The following is a 22,015-nucleotide window of genomic DNA, read 5'->3' as shown; positions in this document are numbered from 1 at the left end:
TTTAAGGACATATGCAAAATGTTCCAAATGCCTTCTGAAAAGCAATAATTTGTTACTCTGAATAAATTGTAATTAGTAAAGAGCTAATTATACAATTGCAAATTTGAGTCTTAATCTGGTGCTGAATGGCTGATATTTTTGAGTGATGCAAAAAAAACCACCTCATACTTTATGTCAGTAGTTCTCAACATATGGTCTATGTTATATAGATGATCTGTGCTAATGAGAAATATTACTGATAGAATAAGTAAGTAAAATAAGATTGTAAATTTGATGGGGAAAAAAATGAAAATTCTTTTAAAGATTTCCCAGCAAAACTAAAAATAACCCTGTCAGTGGTCTGGAATGGGGCTTGAGCTTGCAGTCTCCCCCTCCCCACTGATGGTCTCTAGGTTTATTATTGGTGGTCTGTGGTAAGTAAAAGAATACTTAAGGTAAAAACACAACCCTGGAGAAACTCAGCAGGTCATACAGTGTACTTTATATAGCAAAGATAAAGATACCAAACCAACACTTCAGGCCTGAGGCCTTCATCAAGAATATTTAGGGTGATCTGCGAAAAAAAACGATGAGAACCTCTGTGTTACACATTGTTGCTAAGTCTCTGCACTGTGGACTTTTCTGAGTTTTTGTACAGGCAATAGTATTTTGTTTTAAATGGTGAAACATCACTCCAAATATGCACCCCTGCTTCACAAACAACTTCCTGAAACATTAGGTACCAACTTACTATTTAACAGCCATGTCCTGATGGAAGATCAGGTATTGAAAAAAAACTTTTCACACATACATTTTGACTTGGAAAGCTTTATGTAAAACTACAATCAGCATATTCCATTGTTTTTTTTTTAAAGAACCATCAATTCACAGCGGCAGATTTTAAAGGGTGGCCATTCCCTTCATGAATCTGTTCCTCATGATGCCTGTAAAATCTATTTTTTTCCGGATTACTGAAGATGTTCAAATAATGACACTTGAAGCAAGTTCTGGCCAATTTGAGAAAATGAAATCTTATTAATCGAAACAAATGACAATTACTGATTTGAGCAATGTCATACCTAAGTTAAAGATTTTTTATACAAATTGTACTTTATTAAGGGAAGAATCATTTTAACAAAATGAACAAATTAGTTAGCACAGATACATTGTAAACTGATTGGCCCTCTGTGTATAAAATATAACAAAGACGAGGAGATGGAAAAAATTCAAAGATTTACAAGGTTGTTGCTGGGACTTGAGTAGCTGAGTTGCAAGGAAGGGCTCAATAGGTTAGGACTTTATTCCCTGGAGTGTAGAAGAATGAAGTATACAAAATTATGAGCAGAGATGGAGTAAATGCAAGCAAGCTTTTTCCAATGAGGTTAGATGAGACAACAATTGGAGGACATGGGTTAAGGGCGAAAAGTGAAATGTTTAAAGGGAACATCACAGGAAACCTCTTCATGCAGACAGTGATGAGAAATGAACTGCCAGCTGAAGTGGTGAATGTGGGCTTATTTCAACAATTAGGAAACATTTGGCCTGGTACAATAGATGGGAAAGATATGGAGGGATATGATCTGGCTGCAATTCAATGAGAAGATAGGCGGAATAATAATTCAGCATGGACGAGATGGGCCAAAAGACCAATTGCTGCGCTGTAGTCTATGGTTCTATGGACTTGACACGTGGTAGTGAAATAGCATTTAAGGAAAAAAACCTCTCAGAGTTCAATAGAATAGCTGTAACTTCTGATATCAAACACATTTCCTACTGTCGCTGAATGCGGTATTCCGATCTTACACCTCAGTCCATAAAATAATAGGCTTGCCAATGTAATAGGAAGTTCCTTTCATTTTCTAGATATACTGATTAAAATTGGGTCAAAAACTTCACTACATTTGCTTTGACAACAGGCATTCGATCAGCCTCAGAGGAAACCTTTTCTTCTTTCTAGACTGCCTCCCTACGAAGAGACTTCAACAACAAAAGGGCCTGTCAGTATAACATCCAAGAGCAGCCTAATGGTTTTTCGGTGCGACAGGTTGTCAGTCAGCACCAACGATGAAGTAGCAATGTAACAAAGGTGCCAGCAACTGACAAATTTATGACATGAAACTGGTGCAAACACATGACTTTTTAAAAAAAAAGTAGCTTTACCATTTTGAAAAGAGTCCAACTTTGGCTCAGTAGAAATCCCCTCTCAATTACACACTCCTGTTCTATAATTACCAATAATTGCTATATTAACAAAAGCCACATTGTGAAGACTATACTACAATAAATAGCCTTGAGCCCAGAATGTCAAAGTTTTTCTGGCTCCTGTGACCACAGGTGTCAGCTGATGATTGCTCCACCCAACACCACTTGGTGCACTTGATAATCCCAGGCTCTGGCCTGACTTTATGTTTTGGAATGGACTGATTGAAGAGAAAGCAAGCACATTTTTCTGCAATCTGGTCAAAATTAATTTACCCATTTTTAAAAATCTTGTTCCATTTTGCATAATAGTCACATCCAAACAAAAAGAAGTAGGATGTCTATTTTAGATGCTTTCCCTGTCTTCATAACTGCCAAGTGTTTCCATTGCTTCAAAATGTCTCAAAAGCTTAATTGCAAGCAGTCTGGATCTCCAGGTTCTTTTAGTTGATCATACAAATGTTTAAAAGATGAAAAAAGTCTAATTGAAATCTGTCCAACTCACAAATCAAATTGCCAAATATTGGACTGCATTACATGGAAAGGTTAAACAGTTTAGGGCTTTTTCCCCTGGAGTGTCGAAGAATGACGGGAGATTTAATAGAGGTATTTAAAATTATGAACGGTATTGACAGAGTTAATGTAGATAGGCTTTTAAAAAGAGGGTATGTGAGATACAAACTAGAGGATGTGGGTTAAGGGGAAAAGTTTAAGGGGAACTTCACACAGAGAGGTGGGATTGTGGAATGAGCTTCCGGTTGAAATGGTGAATGCAGGCTCAATTTTAACATTTAAGACAAATTTGGACAGGTACATGGATGGGAGGTGTATGGAAGACTATGGACTGGGTGCAGGGCAGGGGAACTAGGCAGAACAATAGTTTGGCACAGACGAGAAGGGCTTTTTTTCAATGTTGTAAGTTTATAAAATAAAATTATAGTTTAGTATCCATTAACTGAGACTACTGAATAACTCTGAAATTTTCATAGAACTATGACTTGGCCAGAGCTCTCACATATCAGAGTTTGTGATATGCTCCATATTTTTGCTCTCTCAAGTATGATTCATTTTGTTGTTTCTAACCCCATCATACTCTTTGGTCATTTTTCCTCAAGGCAGCAACTCATGTCAAGATAGAATTATAAAGATGCTCTTAACTTACTAGAATATAACCCAAGTTGTTATCTTCACATCAGGACAAAGACAAAGGCGTTGGATAGTTATATTCACATGCATGCACACTACTGCAGGTGCATTGACAAGGAGTGGGAAATCTGGATGATTTATCTCTCCCTCGCCTACAGCATTGAGGGAAATCCACTTTCAGGTTTGATTGCTCACTGTTGAAACTCCTCAAGATTTTACAAACCTACATAAAGTCTCCTCTTTTGCTTCCAGTACTGCAGCAACAAAAGTCGTAGACCTATCCTGATAATTCATCGATCACAATCAAACACGTCACAAAATTTGTTCTTTGTGGGAATATTACACAGCAAATATTGCTCTAAAATCACGTTTAAAAAATAAATAACAAAATCAATGCAAAAATAAGAGAACGCAAGATAATGTCTGTGGTTCATTGCCCATTCTGATGGCAGAGGGGAAGAAACTGATCTTGTACTGCTGAGTGTATGTCCTTGGGATCCTGTGGAAGCAGTGTGAAGAGGGCATGGCCTGGGTGGTGAAGGTCCTCGCGGATAGAAGCTGCTTTCTTAAGCCACTGCCTTTTATCGATGACCTCGATGGAGTGGAAACTGATGTATACGATGGCACTGGCTGAGTTCACAACTCTAGTTCTTTTCTTGTCCTGTGCACTGGCACCTCCATACCAGACAGTGAGGCAACCAATCAGAATGCTCTCCACCGTACACGGAACAAGTGCCAGCTACATTCTGGTGACTCTTTTCTACACCCTTTCCATCTGAACAATCAATACCTTTCTTATAGCTAGGTGACCAAAACGATGCATAATACTCTAGATGTGGTGTCACCAACATCTTTTACAGTTTTCCCTGGTCCTGGACTTAGTGACATGAACAATGAAGACACTGTGCCAATACTTTCATTAATACGCTGTCGACTTGGTTTGCTCCTGTTAACTCAATAATTAATTTTTCTGATGCATTGGGGCTGGCTTCTGTTGATTTACGTTCTTTAAATTAAATGTTGTTTGAAATCCAAGACACTCCTAAGTCTAGTTCGGTCTATGCTCATTACTCCTCAATTTATGCCCTCTTGAATATTGCCAATAATGAGCACTTTGGTATGAAATTCACACTCTAAAATTTTGCATCTTTATAATTCTTTCTTCCTGGTAAGAGCACCTGCACCAGTGGACTCCAGTAGTTTAAGAAGGGAGCTCACCACTAATTTCCTGAGGGGACTTGGGAGATTAGCATTAAAGACATGCATTGCAAGTATTCATACATACTATGTTTGAACACAAAAATAGGTCCTCAACCATAATTGCTCCTTTTTTGCCACTCTGACAAACATTTTTAATTTCAATTATGGAATTAGATTGTCCCTTACAGGATTTATGTGGGTAAAAGAAATAAATGTAAAATGTGAAACAACAATTGTTTAAACCAATTTTTATTTTTAGTCGATCTACTGTGAAACAATAGCCTTATTGATTGGGTTGGCAGTCACAACTGGGTCTCTCCTTTTCCCTACCGATTTAAATCAGAGGACATCTGAAACATGTCGTGCTCTTCATCTGGAAGGCATTTTCTCTTACACGCTGAATTGTGGGGAGCCACAGTAGCCATGGTTGGCTGCTTAAATTAATCCATCAACCTTTTCTGTTTCCAGAAAATCACTACACTAACCCATTACCCCACTGAATTCCTTCTGCACCACCTTTTTCCCCGTGGACTCTGGTCCTCGAATCCCTTTTATTATTATATATGATTTGTTAATACTTTATTATTATGAAGCTGTGTAACAATTTACTTGATGAAACCAATAAAAATATTGAAAAGAGAACTTGAATGTTCAGCCAACAAAGGGGTATTGCCACTTCTTAAACCCTTTCCAAATCCACGAGCTTGGTATATCAAAGCAAATGCTTCCCACTGAAGAGTACAGGAGAGCTGCACTCCCAGCTGTCATATCCAAATCTTCTAGCCCCACAGATCTGAGTGACTAAAAGTAAAAATTGCCAAATACTGTTTCATTCACAGAAGCTATGTGTACCCCAACTCTAACGTTAGCCTCAGCTGTCAAATAATGGTGATAGGTCACTTTGTTATCTCTAGTAAAGTGTCTTGATGAGAGAAAACACCCCGCACTGATGCAGATCCACTTACAACATGAGATTCGATGTGAAAAGCAGGCTTGTGTTGTAGAAAAGTGCAAAAGGCAGTTTGCGAAGAATGCAACACCTCTGTGATGCAATTTCTCAATTATTTGACATTAATGTTTTCAAAAGGTAAGAGTTAAAGTAATAACAAGGATTGAGAGAGATAATAAAATATTCTTTGTAATTGCTGTAGTTTTACCAATGAGGACTAGCTGCAGAATATCTAGACGTTTAGTTTATCAGATCTTCTGGAAAATTACAAATTAGTTTGAACCCAATTGATGAATGGTTGGTTCCCTGCTGGTGGTACATGGGTTGACATGCTTTTTTGGCTGCTCTGGACCATTTTGGCTCTCACGCCTTACTTTTTTTAAAAAAAAAACTACTTTTTCCTAAATTTGGGGTTTTCTTTTAGTTTCTTTCTTCTTTCCCAACTTGTTTTACATTTATGTACCATGGCTCTTCGTGGTGCTAAAACTGGGAGAAAGAAAGAAGCAGTTTCTACCTCGGAAGATTTTGCCTTCATGATGGGATATATTAAGGACTCAAGAAAAGATATTAAAGAGTTTAGAAAAGATGCAAAAGACATGTTTTTTTTTTTAAAAACTTCTCAATGCACATAGGTCTCAACACCATTTTTATTATTATATATGATTTGTTAATACTTTATTATTATGAAGCTGTGTAACATTTTACTTGATGAAACCAATAAAAATATTGAAAAGAGAACTTGAATGTTCAGCCAACAAAGGAGTACAAATGTTAGAAAGGTATGATGGAAGTGAACATTCTACATTAGTGTGGGTGGAATTATGACTTCCTCCTCAGAAATGTCATCAATAAAACGCTTCAAAACACGGATAATATTACCTTTGTACTGTCTGTATTTAATAAATGAATTATACATTTTAGATTGGCTACTTTGAGCTGCAGGTAATGTTTGTAACTGATGGCAGGCTGTCATCTCAGGGGAATAATTTGGAAAATGTTGACTGAGAGATGGAATTAAGGGGTTGATAAAAGAAAATTGGACACTTCGACTTCTGCCTGGGCTAAAGTTCAAACTTTGCAAGCTATATGATCAGATGATGATCACATTATCATTGATTGCTTTTGAAGTGCAACAGGAAAACTTTATGGTATGGTTAAAAACAATGAATGATGATGATTTTAGCAGCAGATTAATTGAGGTAGGAATGAAGACGATATTATGAAGGTGACTGATATTTTGATGGCAAGCATTCCTTCATTGAAGCTCAGCATCCAATTAAATAGGCCTCTAAGACTGTAAGTAGTATGACATGCATTATGCTATTCCACTCGGCAACTACGAAGGAAGATGTTCCTGAATAATACCGTTTGACTGTTTTTGATAAAATATTCAATTTAATTCCCCCAGTAAAGAGCAATTTGACAGTGTACAGACCTTGATCACAGGTGGGAGTGAAGTCACTGCGTGACATGAACAGGAAATAGCCAGGGCTCCAGTAATTACTATTTGTATCCATGGACATGCTTCCTATTTTATTTTAATCTGTTTAAGTGCATTTTCTGCAAGAGGTTGAAAATATTAAACTCTTCTAAATGAGGCTGTTTTTTTTTTTGCCTTGACTTGAGAGCACAATTTATGATCGATTTAATTTATTCCTAACAAAGATTCCCAATGACATTATCCCAGTGGAATCTACTGACAACCTTCTCTTATTCCATTAACTCCCAAAATCAGATTTAAGGACTTTATTGATGCTAGAAGTTATTATCAGTGATTATCAAAACCACAGACAACAGAGCAAAGCGTTGACTAACTGGTTTAACTGTAATTTAGTATAACTACAACGGATGGTAATGGTACTAAATATAAACCAACTTTGTCAGTAGCATTTACATTGCCTCTGTAGCTTTCAACATACACCTGAAGCTACTGTATCTTTCAACAGATTTATGTACTTTCATTTATTGGTTCACATGTGAAACTATGCAAAATCTATATACTGTATGTTGACCTATTTTTGTCATCTTTTTCAATGCCTGCTCAATACCTAGTCATCAAAACATTCTGATGATATACTTTAGCAGGATGAATTATATTTATAATGTAAATAATATTTGCACCATATCTATTTCAACCATTGCAGTTTGATTTAACCAGGACCACATTAGACTACTCTTCATCAACAAATGGGTCAGCTTTCAACACCATCATACTCTCAATGTTGGTCAACAAGCTCCAATGCCTAGGCCTCTGCACCCACCTCTTCAAATGGATCCTTGACTTCCTTATCAAAAGACCACAGTCAGTATGAATCAGAAACAACATCTCCTCACCCAACACAGGTGCACTTGAGGATATGTGCTTAGCTCATTGCTCCACTCCCACGACTGTGTGGCTTGGTGCAATTCAAATGCCTTCTACAAATTTACACAATTAACAGCAGAATCACAGGTGGTAATGAAGAAACATACAGAAGAGAGATAGAATAACTAATTGAGTGATGTCATAACAACTTTACACTCAACATTAGCAAAACTAAAGAACTGAATGTGCAATTCAGGAGGGGGAAATCAGGAGAATATGAACCAGTCCTCTCGGGGGGGGGGGGGGGGTCAGCAGTGGAAAGAGTTGAAAACTTCAAATTCTTGGGTGTCAATATCTCTGAAGATTTGTGCTGTGGCCTCCATGTCGATGCAATAATGAAGAAGACTCACCCGTGGCTATACTTAGTGAAGAATTTGAGGAGATTTGGTATGACCACAAATTTCTATAGGTGCACAGTGGAGAGCATTCGGACTGGTTGCATCACTGTTTGGTACGAAGGTGCCAATGAACAGAACAGAAAAGAACCACAGAGAGTTGTGAACTTGGGCGGCGCCATCATGGTCATCAATCTTCACTCCATCAAGGACATCCACAAGAGGCAGTGTCTTAAGAAAGCAGCCTCTTTCCTCTCGGTCCCTAATCACTGGTTCTATCAGAAATAAGGTAGAGGAGACTGAACACGAACTCCCAATAGTATAAAAACAGTTCTTCCCCTCTGCCATCAGATTTCTGAATGGACAATGAACCACTACCTCACTTTGTCTTCTTTGGCCCTAATTTAAAAAACACACAAATCCTGATTCTGAAGAATAGTAGCAAAATCCAGCTTCACAAATGCAACAGAATGCTTACAAAATAGCAAAGTGACAATTGATTTTTTATCTTTCTTTGCCTAGTCGAACTGATCAATACAGGAATGAAAAGAATAGAAATATTATGTGCAATTTAGTATATATTATTTACCAATACAGTCGCATACCCCTATTGCACTCTTTGGAAATGAGATTCAGATTTGAAGCTGTAGACAATGGGCAGAGCATCATGTCTTTAGCACACGTAACTCAGGATCAATTTTTAAACCACAACCTTTTTGGGGCAATGCATGTTTGAATTGTGCAAACGTTCCAATCAATTAGTTTTTAAAACAGATGTTTGATGAAATTATGCTAATCAAGATTCAATGGTGTGTGGGTAGATTGTAAAACTAATTTTAGAGCTGTTAAAAGGTAGGACTTGTTTAAAGGATAGTGTGTCTTGTGGAAAACTAGATGAGCACAAGGCTGACAAATAAGACTGTAGATATTGAGGTCTGGAGCATAATAAAAACAAATAGCTGAAAGAACTCATCAGGTCAAGATGGTTGATATTTCAGGTCAAGCCTCCTTTGTCTCTACAGATGCTGCTTGACCTTTGAGTTCTTTCAGCAGTTTTTTTTTGCTTTAGAAAGATTTGTAGTTACACCTCACTAAACAGAATGCAATGAGATTTGGGTGGAGAATAAAGCATATTCATTAGGCTGGACTGGCACTATGTACTGCAAATATTTTCGTCAAAGAATCCAAGATAAAATCAGACGGATGTCTTTAAGGAGATTTTTCAAATTGGAGTGGAATTTCCGGTTACAACCTATCAAAGTCCCTCTGAAGACTTTGTGCTTCCTCAACACTATCCGCCCATCCACTTATCTTTGTATCATCTGTAAATGGCCACAAAGCCATCAATTCTATAATCTAAATCATTTACATACAGCATAAAATGTAGTGAACCCAACACTGACCCCTGCAGAACACTAGTCACCAGCAGCCAGCCAAAAAAGACCCCCTTTATTGTCACTCCTTTCCTTCTACCAGTAAGCCAATCTTCCATTCATTGTAGTCCCTTTTCCATAACACTATTGTCTCCTACCTTGTTCAACAGCCTCATGACTGGCAATATTGTCAAGAATCTTTTGAAAATTCAAGTAAACAACATCCACCAACTCTTCTTTGTCTGTCGTGCTTATTATTTCCTCAAAGAACTCCCACAGATTTGACAGGCAAGATCTTCCCTGAAGGAAACCATGCTGGTTTTAAGTTCTCCAAAATTCATCCTTAACCCTTTGAACACCATGTCCCTGTTTTCAGGGACTAACAACAAGTACATATAATCTGTGTCCCCATTTTCCGGGACTGGTTTATACCAGCTGGTTGGAACTGGTGTTCGTACTGTAGTTTACCCATGACCCCAGACCAGAGTATACATTTTGAAAGGTTAAAAGTAGCTGTAGTCCAAAGGATTAATGAACTCTGGAATCTTGCCAATCACTGAAGTTGGGCTAACCAGCCTATAATTTCCTATATTTTGTCTCTCTTCCTTCTCAAAGAGTGGAGTGACCTTTGCAATTTTCCAATCCTCTGTAACCATTTCAGACAAATTAATACTGAAAAATCTCTACTAATGTGTCTGCAATCCCTTCAGATACCTTCTTCAGAACTCTAGGGTGTGGTTAGTCCAGTCCAAGTGACTTATTCACCTTCATATAACACTTCTCATAACTTCACATACTCTCTAAATCTTTCTGCGCTTGCCACACTTATTTGCTATATGCTTGAATTAACCAGTATTACATCTGGATTCTCTGTGTAATCTTGTGAATCTGAATAATCACGCAACCCAGCTCAGCACAATTTATCATTTTATTCTGAGAGGCTTTTCAAATTGACGTGGTAAACCTTTCCAGACTATAGAAAATAAAATGATTTGAATCTGTACTGAATGAGGAAGCAGTCTTAAAGGCATAGTACCCTTTCAACAGTTTCAACAACCCAATTAATGTACTGCCAAACATCAAAAGAATGGCAAAAGGTGGCATCAACAGTACATTCAATGCCATCTGTGCTCAAGAATTGAGCAGAGCTTTGGACCAATCAAGAGTCAAGGATCTGAACAAGAGAGGTGAGAGGAGAGTGACTATGACAACAAGGAAGCACTTATCCAAGCATTGGGCACCAACCATCTTCAGCTACATCATCAACAACTATTATTAAGCCAGAAGTGGAGAATTTTGCTAATGGTTACACATGTTCAATTCCATTTACAACTTGTAGGAAAAATAAAGATTCCGTGCCTGCATGCAGTAATGTATGGGTGACATTGAAATACAGGCTGCTAAGCAGCATGCAACAGTTATCCCAAGCAATGACAATGGTAGCATTTAACTTTAACACAAAGGGTAAATTGCTATGCTCCAGTTATTTTGCTATGCTCCGTAACTGTCCTGACTCTTGTCTGGTCCCCTCTTTCCCTGTCATCAGGAAATCCCTGTTGGAACTAGCCTCCACTGCCAAAGCTGCTCCTCTCACTCTCTACAGTTTCCCCCACAGCACAGTTGGTGTGGCTCTCTGACGGACTCAGTTGGAGTCAGAAATGGTATTCTCCACTTGTATGATGTGTGCCACTGCAATAAAACTCAGGAAGTTATTTTGACTGACACCACATTCATTACCTAATCACTCATTCCCTCCATCACCAGTGTAGTATGGTTGCAGTGTAAACTATGTCCAAATGCAATGTAGTAATAATACAGGCTCTGCTGATACAGCAACTTCCAAACTCACAAACTCAAGTCCGAAGCACCAAAAACTGCCGGAGGCAGTCAATGAATGTGGCAGAACCTGCGGATGCAAAGGAATAGTTGATGTTTTGCGTGAAGGATAAGAGGCGCAACCTCAGGATTGTAGGGTGCTCATTTAAAAGAGAGATGGAGAGGAATTTCTTTAGCCAGACAGTGATGATCCTCTGGAATGGGCAGATGGGTGTATTCAAAGCAGAGATTGTATCTGAATAGTTGGGATTAAAGGTTATGGGAAGAAGGCAGGGGAGTGGGGCGGAGTGGGAGAATGGATCAGCCGCTGATGGAACGGCAGAGCACACTCAAAGGGCTGAATGGCCTACTTCTGATTCCACATCTCATCATCGAGACCAAGCATCAAGACAACATTTTCTCACTAAGCTCCTCCGGAGTTTCATGGTTCCAGCATCAGAAGTCTCTTGTTCAGTTATTAGAGCTGGAGACACCAGAAAATACTACTGACATTCCCTTTCCACTTGTTAATATGTATTTGCTTTAATTACATTTTGGTGAAATAAAAATCTACAAGGATAAGGGTAGCAAGATCAAATTTTAAAAAAACTTGTTTCCTCTCTAAATCATAAACGTAATTGGAAGTGCATCACAAGCTCTAAATTCTGAAGTTTATGGTATGGGAGAACTGGTAGGGTGGAAGCATGAGCATGGGAGAACTGGTACAGTGGAAGCATGAGCATGGGAGAACTGGTACAGTGGAAGCATGAGCATGGGAGAACTGGTACAGTGGAAGCATGAGCATGGGAGAACTGGTACAGTGGAAGCATGAGCATGGGAGAACTGGTATGGTAGAAGCATGAGCATGGGAATACTGGTATGGTGGAAGCATGAGCATGGGAGAACTGGTATGGTGGAAGCATGAGTATGGGAGAACTGGTATGATGGAAGCATGAGCATGGGAGAACTGGTATGGTGGAAGCATGAGTATGGGAGAACTGGTATGGTGGAAGCATGAGCATGGGAGAACTGGTATGGTGGAAGCATGAGCATGGGAATACTGGTATGGTGGAAGCATGAGTATGGGAGAACTGGTATGGTGGAAGCATGAGCATGGGAGAACTGGTATGGTGGAAGCATGAGTATGGGAGAACTGGTATGATGGAAGCATGAGCATGGGAGAACTGGTATGGTGGAAGCATGAGTATGGGAGAACTGGTATGGTGGAAGCATGAGCATGGGAGAACTGGTATGGTGGAAGCATGAGCATGGGAGAACTGGTATGGATCCTGCAGAAAGAGAATATTGGGAAAGCATAGACTCTCTTGATCCTATGTCGAGGTTAATACAAATAATCTAAAGAAACATCCTGCAATGTGATCAAGAATTAAAACAAAAGAATGGTGGAAATGTTTTGAAAGCTGAATGGAGAACAGAATTGATATTATTAACTTAAAATTAGGCAAGTGTAACAGTTTGGAAGAGTTGCAAATGAAAATCTACAGTGAAGAAAAAATACCATGGTTTCTGGGAAAGATCATTATGATAATGATTGAAAATGCAATCAAGAAGGCAGTACTGGAAATTGTGAACTCCAGCAAATTAAAAAAACGAACATTGGAAGCAACAAAATAATATTGTGGGATTAGAGATCTAGGAAAATCTGAGAAGGATTAGAAGATGCAAGAGTGGGCAGAAGATCCTAATGGGTAAACATAAATTTTAAACCAAAGGAAGCATGTGCATAGTCCATGCAAGACAATATGATGGACAATCCACCTTTTGTTCATTTGTTTCTTCCAGGAGCAAAACTATAGAATCTTGAATGACCTTCCACCCAAGTACTGTTGAAGCTGATAAACGAAGAGGAAAAAAATTTTGGGTCCTATCTTCAATGTGAAACTAAATGAAGGACATGCACAATCATATCACTGTTTTTGAGAGATCGAAGTAGTACTGCTTAGTTGGTGTATATATAAAAACCAACAGAATTAGAAAATATTTTAGACATTTCTTTTAGATATTCGCCCTATATGGTGTCAGTGCTGCGCAAATGCTCAACAAAAGGAGGTGTAAGGCACTCCTTCCATCTGATAGATTACAGGTCGCCTTTGAGTACCTGTTTAGCCTCCCAATCAGGGTTTTGTGAAGCCATGGATTGCAGATGGTGGATGGTTTTTACAAGCAGATTCTACAAATTGGAATTTATGGTTTTTAAACTAAAAATACTGGGCAGATGAATTTGCTGATTAATGGCCAGGGTTACCCACCCAGTATGGACATTGCAACTGAAGAAGGCAACGGGAAACCACTTCAGTACTTTCCCCTTGTATAATCATGAACTTAACATTGACTATAGCCTCAGCTCAAATATGGGGCCTTCACCAAAGGAAAATGGGAAGGCAACAACTACAATTCGGAGGGTCAGAGATCGTGACGGATGGAGAGACAGGATTTCTCATGCCGAACAACAAGGCACCTGAATGATTTACCCCTGACCAGGTGTGGAAAGGGGTGTCATGAAAATAAATAACAAATGGCTGTTCCATATTATCATATATTTTCTTATATGGATGCAGAAGAAAGACAAATTAAAGTTTAAACAGTAATTAACATAATCTAAAAGGAATAATGTAGCAAATAACATGACACCAAAAGTATACTTTCAATTATTTTTCTGTAACATTATACCATCATTAATCAAATGCTGTCCTTGGAAAATGACAGATCTTTTTTCATCTGTGTTAAAGTGGCAATAATTTGATTATTGCAAATTTTTTCAGATATTTTAGTTTTTTTAAGGCTCCAAAACTCAATTTTGGTTTCTGAGTGCAAACAGTGCCTAAAGCCTGGATAGGAAATGGCAACAGTGATGGATATGCTAATTTCTTCATTCACTCCACTTCAGTCACTTTATTCTTTCCAATTAAAGCAAATGCTACTGAAACTGTAATTAAGCAAGTCCTCCGGTGCTGACTTCCTGCTGCCCTAATGAAGCCTCATTGATTTTTCTTTCATTTCTATCTGCTGTGCACAATATTCTGTGGACAAAACAAATTGATGGTACATTGCTAAACTGAATCGCTTTTAGAAACTGAAATAATAAAGCTAATATGACCAATTCTCCCAACATTTAGAGCACAAACCTCTAGTTCATCAATAATGACAAAAATAAAACAAAATTCAACCTCACCTAAGTAATATTCTCTGAATTCTCCACAAGCTGCACCAATTTTCCATCAAAGTATTAACCTACTGCTAAAAACATTAATTACATTTATGTTAAAATATAAATCTGTCATATGGCAATATTTTAGATAGACAACATTGTCAGATCAACCACATTATGATAAAGGTTAATATAATTAACTGATCCACTGGATATTTCAATGGCTCCACTCTGAAACTGGAAGAGTGACTGATATGGATCATTTATTATACCAAAATCTGTATGATGACATTTTATGATTCATTCTCATTTAACAAGCAAATGGAATCAATCTCCTGACTGCAGCGTGAGAGATTTTTTATGTTATACTTGTTTTTGCAATTTTTATGTTTGCTCTCCCAGCTCCACCGCAGTTCTGCCCGTTTCAGATCATCCAATGAATATGGTCAAATACAACTTGAACAAACAACAGAAAACAACGAAAATAAAGAAAATAATAACTGAAATACTGTACATAATATTTCAGTCATTATACAACTCAGTTTATTGCTTATAAAGATGTGCATTGATCGATGTATTTTCATTAAAATGCCAAAGAACCATAGGGCTACAAATTATATTCAGGCACGAAAATGTAGTTGCCAGTTTGTCTCTGATGCATGGCTTTCAGGCAACTCTCTCATACAAAAAGAACCTGACCATTTAAATGCAGTGGGTTGCATTATCCTCAATCTCACTTTTGTCTCAGTGTCCATACACTCACTTCCTTCAATCCACTAATTTTTCAGTCTTGAGGGTACAAATGAGATGATGGTTTCTGAGCGATAGCGAAGTGGAACGTTATACGAGTGGTCTATAGAATTCGGGTGGCAAATCCTGTCAAAAGTCCACATGATGACTTGTGTTGTTGAAGGCTGACAAGTAGGGACTTTAAAGAACGAGATGTATGTAAAACAATTACTCAATTCCAACTATTAACTTTTTGGTACATTGAACTAAGATAAAAATCAGTAAAATATCAATACAAAATAAAAACAATAGCTAAACAACATTCACTCACATTTTTCATCTAGTTCAGTGACTCCATTTAGCACTGAGCTGAGCCAGTGGCAGACACTGAGATCAGAAACACTAATGTTTGACCTCCAGTGGTCCCATACTTCTGCAATGTCCAGGTGGAGGAGTCAGGAACATACTGATCTGCGCTTTGCTCTTACCCATTAATTCTCACTAGAAGCACTAGCTGTGGAGAAGAATGTTCTGAGCAATTTCAGGGCACCCGGCTAATTGGTGCTCATTGAAGCACATCTGTAACTTTCATAGAGCAAGTGAGCACTGAATCCTAGAATCATAGGAAGTCATATTGCAACCTGGGAAGCACTGAAAAGAAATAAGTCTGGATTCAGCAAATTATGAGGATAAAGAATGAAGGATTAAAAAAATGAATAATAAGTCACAGACAAAATTTGAACCCAGGTCATAAGAGCTGTCAACATTCCTGAGTTCAATGCTGACTTCCAATGTTGTCTATGTGGAGTTACACGTTCTTCCAAAAACTGTGTGGCTTTCTCCCAGTGGCTCTGGTTTGCTCCCACATCCCAAAAACTTTCGAGTTGATTGGTTAATTGGACACTATAAATATCCATTAACATGTAGGTGAATGGTAGAACCCGGGAAGGGGGTGGGAGTACATTGAGAGGAAAATGAGTAGGGAAGATAAGTTGCAGGCAAAATAAAGTTAGTGAAGCAATGTGATTATTCAGTGAATCAGCACAGGCTCGGTAGGGATAAACAGCTTACAACTACATCATAATGAATATGAAAATACAAACTATTCACATGCAGACAAGAGCATAGAGCAGTTCATTGGCCAACTATGTGAAGACCACTTTCAACCCTGGAGACCACAATGGAGCATAATGAGTAAAGACATGGAAAGGCAGTGACCAGCCTGCCTGGATGTCTGCATGTAATCTGCATGGTGGGAGTTGGTTCCAGTCTTGCACACTTTTATTTGGATGGAGCCTGAAGTTCATTCATTCTACATGGATGAAATGGACATTTGCATAATAAGGCAAATTTTAGCTTGAAAACTGTGTATAGTTGGTTGACAAGATGAAGGGCAAATATTATTCCTTTGCCTCAAATCAGTAGATTCACCCCCCCCCCCCCTCAAAGCTAATAAATGCTGGTATAATTAAGAATAGTACACGTGTTCTAAATTAAATTGCATCAGCTTTGTAGATGAAAATGAGAAAGCATTTTCAACAGAAATCTATTCTTTTCATTTGAAATTAATGACTAGATATATTAACTGCCACATTTAAAGTGAATACACTTAGAACGTCTTCAGTGAAGCAAAATAAAAACAAATATCATTCATTTGATCATTGAATCATTTGAATTTAACAATCAAAAGCTTTCTACTACAATATATTATGCACTTGATATACTATGCAAAGGTCAAGTATGGAAAATATCACTTCATATTTTCAGAGAAAAAAAATTTTTCAAAATATTGTGCAAACAGGAGGCGCAACTTGTATCAATTTCTATAATGAATATGCTTTACTTTTGCAAAAAAAACTAATGCATACATTTCAAGATTGAACTTGATATAAATTTTATGAAATAAGACCTTCAGTAACAAAAACAATTTAAAATCTGTTTATATCATAAAGAGAAATAAAGTTCATTTGTCACTGGTGGTGTGAGAAAAACTAAAGGGAAGGTTTGTTTTACAGTGGAAGGTAGGAGAGATCAACTGATGAAAGGGATGATGTGAATAATTTCAGAACACAAACAAATATCTGGAATTGAAGACAAGACAAAATGAGCAGTGAATCTTGGAAATCTGAAATAAAAATGTTTCATAAATGGTGATTATCTGCACTATTCTTTAGCTTTCAGAAGAATGATTGGTGACCTCAGAAAATTTTTCCATAACTTAACAGGCTGGATGTAGGGAGAATGCTTCATTGAACTAAGAAGTTTACAACCAAGGGTCACAGTCTCAGAGTACGAGGTGGGCTATTTTGGACTGAGGCAAGGAAACATTTTTTCATATGGAGTGTGGTGAAACTTCAGAATTTTTTGCTCCAGGTGCTGTTGAGTCTCAATTTTCACATTAATCCAGAACAGGCGTGGATAGATTTCTGGATATTCAGGGAATCAAAGAATATGGGGAAAGTGCATGAAAATGGCACTGAGGTAGAAGATCAGCATTGATCTTGATACATGACTGATCAGATTTGAATGGTGAAATAGCCCTTCTCTTACTCCTAGTTTTAAAATGTTAAATGTGCAAATCCTTATTGTGGATGTATGCTCCCTGGTTCTACATTCCTCCATTGTCAAAACACTTCTCAAACTTACTCCTCAAAGGAGAACAATCCCAGCTTCTCCAGCCTTTCCCAGACCATTATTCTCTCATTCTAGGATCTATGAGTAAATCCTTTTTTCATACTCTCCAAGCTTTCAAATTCTTCTCAGCATACAATGGCCATAAATAAACACAATAGTCCAGCTTTGACAAAACAGTTATTTTGTAAAGGTTCATCATTGTTTTTCTAGTCAATACCTCCATACCTCAGCATCTCATGCCCATTTGTTAATTAATTTCATATCCTGTCAAGCCACCTTCATGCAAGGTTGTATTCACTTTGGCCTCTTTGTTTTTCAAAGGTTCATAGGTTACTTATATTGTCACATAATAATACATTAAAAATGTAATACACATGATATACTTCATCTTTTGTCTGCCTTAAGGCAAACAAAGAGTTGCCTTGAGCACTGCCCGGCAACGTTAACAATTGAAGAAAGCAAAGCAAAAGAGAGACCCTTCAGAGTCAATGAGTGTCTGAGAATTCACCACCAGCGCTCTCGCAGCTTCACAAACTTCAGTTCGAACCAGCGGCAACCCAAGCTCCAGATCAAGAACTCCTAAATGATGAAAAATCCTTCAGAATCTGAGACCCTTCAGGAGCCATTCTTATCCTCAGCACCCCCACAGATCCCGATTCCAATACCTGGTTCCCATGAGATAGTCTGTGTGGATCTTTCAATTGCTGTGCAAGTCACCTGTAGCCTGTGAGAGTCCTTCCTTTGACTGCAAGTCACCAACCACCTGCAGCCAGTGTGGGTCCTTCAGCTGCTGAGCCCTTTGCTGATCCACTGCAGTGGTCACGTCCTATAGGATCATTTCCCATGCTTCTCCTTCTCAAGGCGGGGGGGTGGTGGTGTTCTCCCATTTTTGGTGTCTTCTGGAGTCTGGAGTCTGCAACCTCTCAAGGTTCGCTGCCCAGTACAGGTGCTGCCATCTTGGGCAAAGATGTCGAGTTTGCAGGATTTTTAAACAAACACACCGTCAGATCCTTTAACAGACTGTCGACATTAGCACCAGGAGGTAGGACCCCTGTGGAATAGAGCTGCGGCTTCTCTCCGCTCCCCTGGGTCGCACTACCATTACAGCATTTTTTTTAATTGTACCCCTCTTTAGGTACAGCCTTTATATTAATTTGTCTGTTCTTGTATCTTCCCAGCAAAAAGTGCAATATAAGAGATTTATGCTTTGAATTCTGTGATATTTGTCTGCTCATTTCCACTAATCTATGTTCTATGAAGCTCATCTCTATCCTCCACATTGCTTTCTACCCTTCTAAATTTTTGCTCATATGTACATTTTGAAATTTGTTCCTAGTAGATGCAGATCAAAGTCAAATATCAGTAAAAAAAACCAAAATGTCTCAGTGCCTACCCTGGGTATTACGACAACTTCAATCTCATCTGATTCATGTCACAAGTCAATTTTTATTTCATAGGCTTCAACTCTGTTGAGAAGCCTACAAGGTGGCAGGTTTATCAAAGGAATTCAAAAACATCACACCAGCAAAACAAGAAAATCTGCCGATGCTGGGGTCCAGTGCAATACACAAAAGTGCTGGAAAAACTCAGCATGTCACATTGCATCCATAGGAAGTAAAGGATAACCAATGTTTTGGGTCTGAGCCCTTTACCAGGAATGTGGAAAAAACAGGTAGACACCTGTGTGCTGTTATGACCACCAGCCTACTGCAGGGGGTGATCTCTGTACCTGCAGGAAGACCACCTAAGGGCTGACTCCACCTGGCCGGCTGTCAATCAGCCGACCAGAATATAGACCTGAGCCGGTCTCTCCTGAGCCAGTCACACAGGGAGCCACTGAAGCATGAACTGGTGTTCAGACTTTTACCTAAAAAAAGCCTGTTGTACAGTCTTTTGAGTTTTGTGCTTGTTTGCTGCTGCCTCAGCTCACCACAACCTGAATAAAAAGGTGAGGAGAGGAGCAAGAACAGCAAAGGGGGAGGAGCACATACTAATAGGTAAGTGGTAATAGATCGATTACTCTTTGTAGACGATGCCGCTTTAGTTGCCCATTCAGAGCCAGCTCTTCAGCGCTTGACGTCCTATTTTGCGGAAACTGCCAAAATGTTTGGCCTGGAAGTCAGCCTGAAGAAAACTGAGGTCCTCCATCAGCCAGCTCCCCACCATGACTACCAGCCCCCCCACATCTCCATTGGGCACACAAAACTCAAAACGGTCAACCAGTTTACCTATCTCGGCTGCACCATTTCATCGGATGCAAGGATCGACAATGAGATAGACAACAGACTCGCCAAGGCAAATAGCGCCTTTGGAAGACTACACAAAAGAGTCTGGAAAAACAACCAACTGAAAAACCTCACAAAGATAAGCGTATACAGAGCCGTTGTCATACCCACACTCCTGTTCGGCTGCGAATCATGGGTCCTCTACCGGCATCACCTATGGCTCCTAGAACGCTTCCACCAGCATTGTCTCCACTCCATCCTCAACATTCATTGGAGTGACTTAATCTCCAACATCGAATTACTCGAGATGGCAGAGGCCGACAGCATCGAATCCCTGCTGCTGAAGATCCAACTGCGCTGGGTAGGTCACGTCTCCAGAATGGAGGACCATCGCCTTCCCAAGATCGTGTTATATGGCGAGCTCTCCACTGGCCACCGTGACAGAGGTGCACCAAAGAAGAGGTACAAGGACTGCCTAAAGAAATCTCTTGATGCCTGCCACATTGACCACCGCCAGTGGGCTGGTATCGCCTCAAACTGTGCATCTTGGCGCCTCACAGTTCGGCGGGCAGCAACCTCCTTTGAAGAAGACCGCAGAGCCCACCTCACTGACAAAAGACAAAGGAGGAAAAACCCAACACCCAACCCCAACCCACCAATTTTCCCTTGCAACCGTGTCTGCCTGTCCCACATCGGACTTGTCAGCCACCAACGAGCCTGCAGCTGATATGGACTTTACCCCTCCGTAAAATCTTCGTCCGCGAAGCCAAGCCAAAGAATAGGTAGATACAGGTGGAAAGGTAGAAAAGAAAGGAGCTGAGAAGTGATAAATTACTTTAAAACATTTGCAGTTGTCCAGTCCTCTGGCATCATTCTCAGTTCTACAGATGATTGAAAGATCATGGTCAGTACCTTGATTATTTCCACCATGGCTTCTAAAGATGGATCTGCTGACATTTCTACTTTAAAAAATCTCTATCAATTCTTTTGCTTATTTAGCAGTTTACTACCTTTGCTATGACAAAGGAAGCAGCAGTTTTCCTGGTCTTGAAATACTGTATCAGTGCTCACTGCAGTTTAGTTTGTAATTAGTCTCTGCTTTCCTCATATTACTCATTTACTAGTTAAATGTCATAGGTCTGAGGTGTTCCCCATCATGTTAGAGAGTTGTGTAATCTCATTTTCTCTCTTCATCTCCTTTTTCACTCCCTTTGATCATTCAGCCTCGTGTTGGCACTGATCGACATGTAGAATTTTTTTTGTAAAGTGATAGAATCATAGAATAAAGCTGCAGAAGGCTACTCAGTCCTTTGAATCTGTACCACAATTCAATACATGCACGGCAGTCCTGTACTTTCCAGTTTGAATCTTATCACAACGTATCAATGGCAGGTACCATTTCACTCTGCTCCAGATCACCTAGAACACAGAGAAATGTACATCACTGACAATGACAACAGATGGGCACAACCATACCAGAAAAACGTATGACCTAGTTAAAGAACCTACAGCCCTCTGCAACTAGATCCTCAACTTCTACATCACCAGACCCCAATCAGTGAAGATCAGCACCATTACCTGCTCCTCACTGACCGTAAACAGCGGCACTACAAGGCTGCATGCTTAGCCAAGTTCAGCTGATGACACCACTGTTGGCTGAATCACTGGAAAATCAGTCAGAATACATGATGGATATGAAGAACCTGGTTAGATGGTCCTAGAACAACAATCTTGCTCTCAATGTCACCAAGGTCAAGGAACTTGTTGATTTTAGGAAGGAGAGGCCAAAGGAACATGCACCTGTCTGCAGTGATGGGAAGGAGGCAAAAAGAATCAGAACCTTAAAGATCCTGGAAGACATTTCCTGGAGCCACCACATCAAGAAAATAGTAATGAG

The 22,015-nt window shown here is 39.2% G+C and overlaps 1 protein-coding gene across 7 annotated transcripts in view; it reads right to left on the bottom strand.

Annotated features, from left to right (window-relative positions):
- The window catches only part of LOC138744139 (uncharacterized), a 121,307-nt gene that overhangs the window by 34,552 nt on the left and 64,740 nt on the right, over positions 1 to 22,015 (bottom strand). The window contains exon 7 of one of the 7 annotated variants that reach the window (XM_069899769.1): positions 21,232 to 21,537. The exons of the other annotated variants lie outside the window; for them this stretch is intronic. Within the exon in view, the coding sequence (XP_069755870.1) occupies positions 21,421 to 21,537 (117 nt within the window). The 3' untranslated portion in view covers positions 21,232 to 21,420. Of the gene's footprint in view, positions 1 to 21,231; positions 21,538 to 22,015 lie in introns of those variants that run through there. 7 annotated transcript variants of the gene reach the window in all.

Source organism: Narcine bancroftii, chromosome 10 (genome assembly GCF_036971445.1).
Source record: "Narcine bancroftii isolate sNarBan1 chromosome 10, sNarBan1.hap1, whole genome shotgun sequence".
NCBI classification, from domain to species: domain Eukaryota; kingdom Metazoa; phylum Chordata; class Chondrichthyes; order Torpediniformes; family Narcinidae; genus Narcine; species Narcine bancroftii.
The sequence above is the reverse complement of the archived record's forward strand: the minus strand, read 5'-3'. Positions and strand labels throughout refer to the sequence as shown.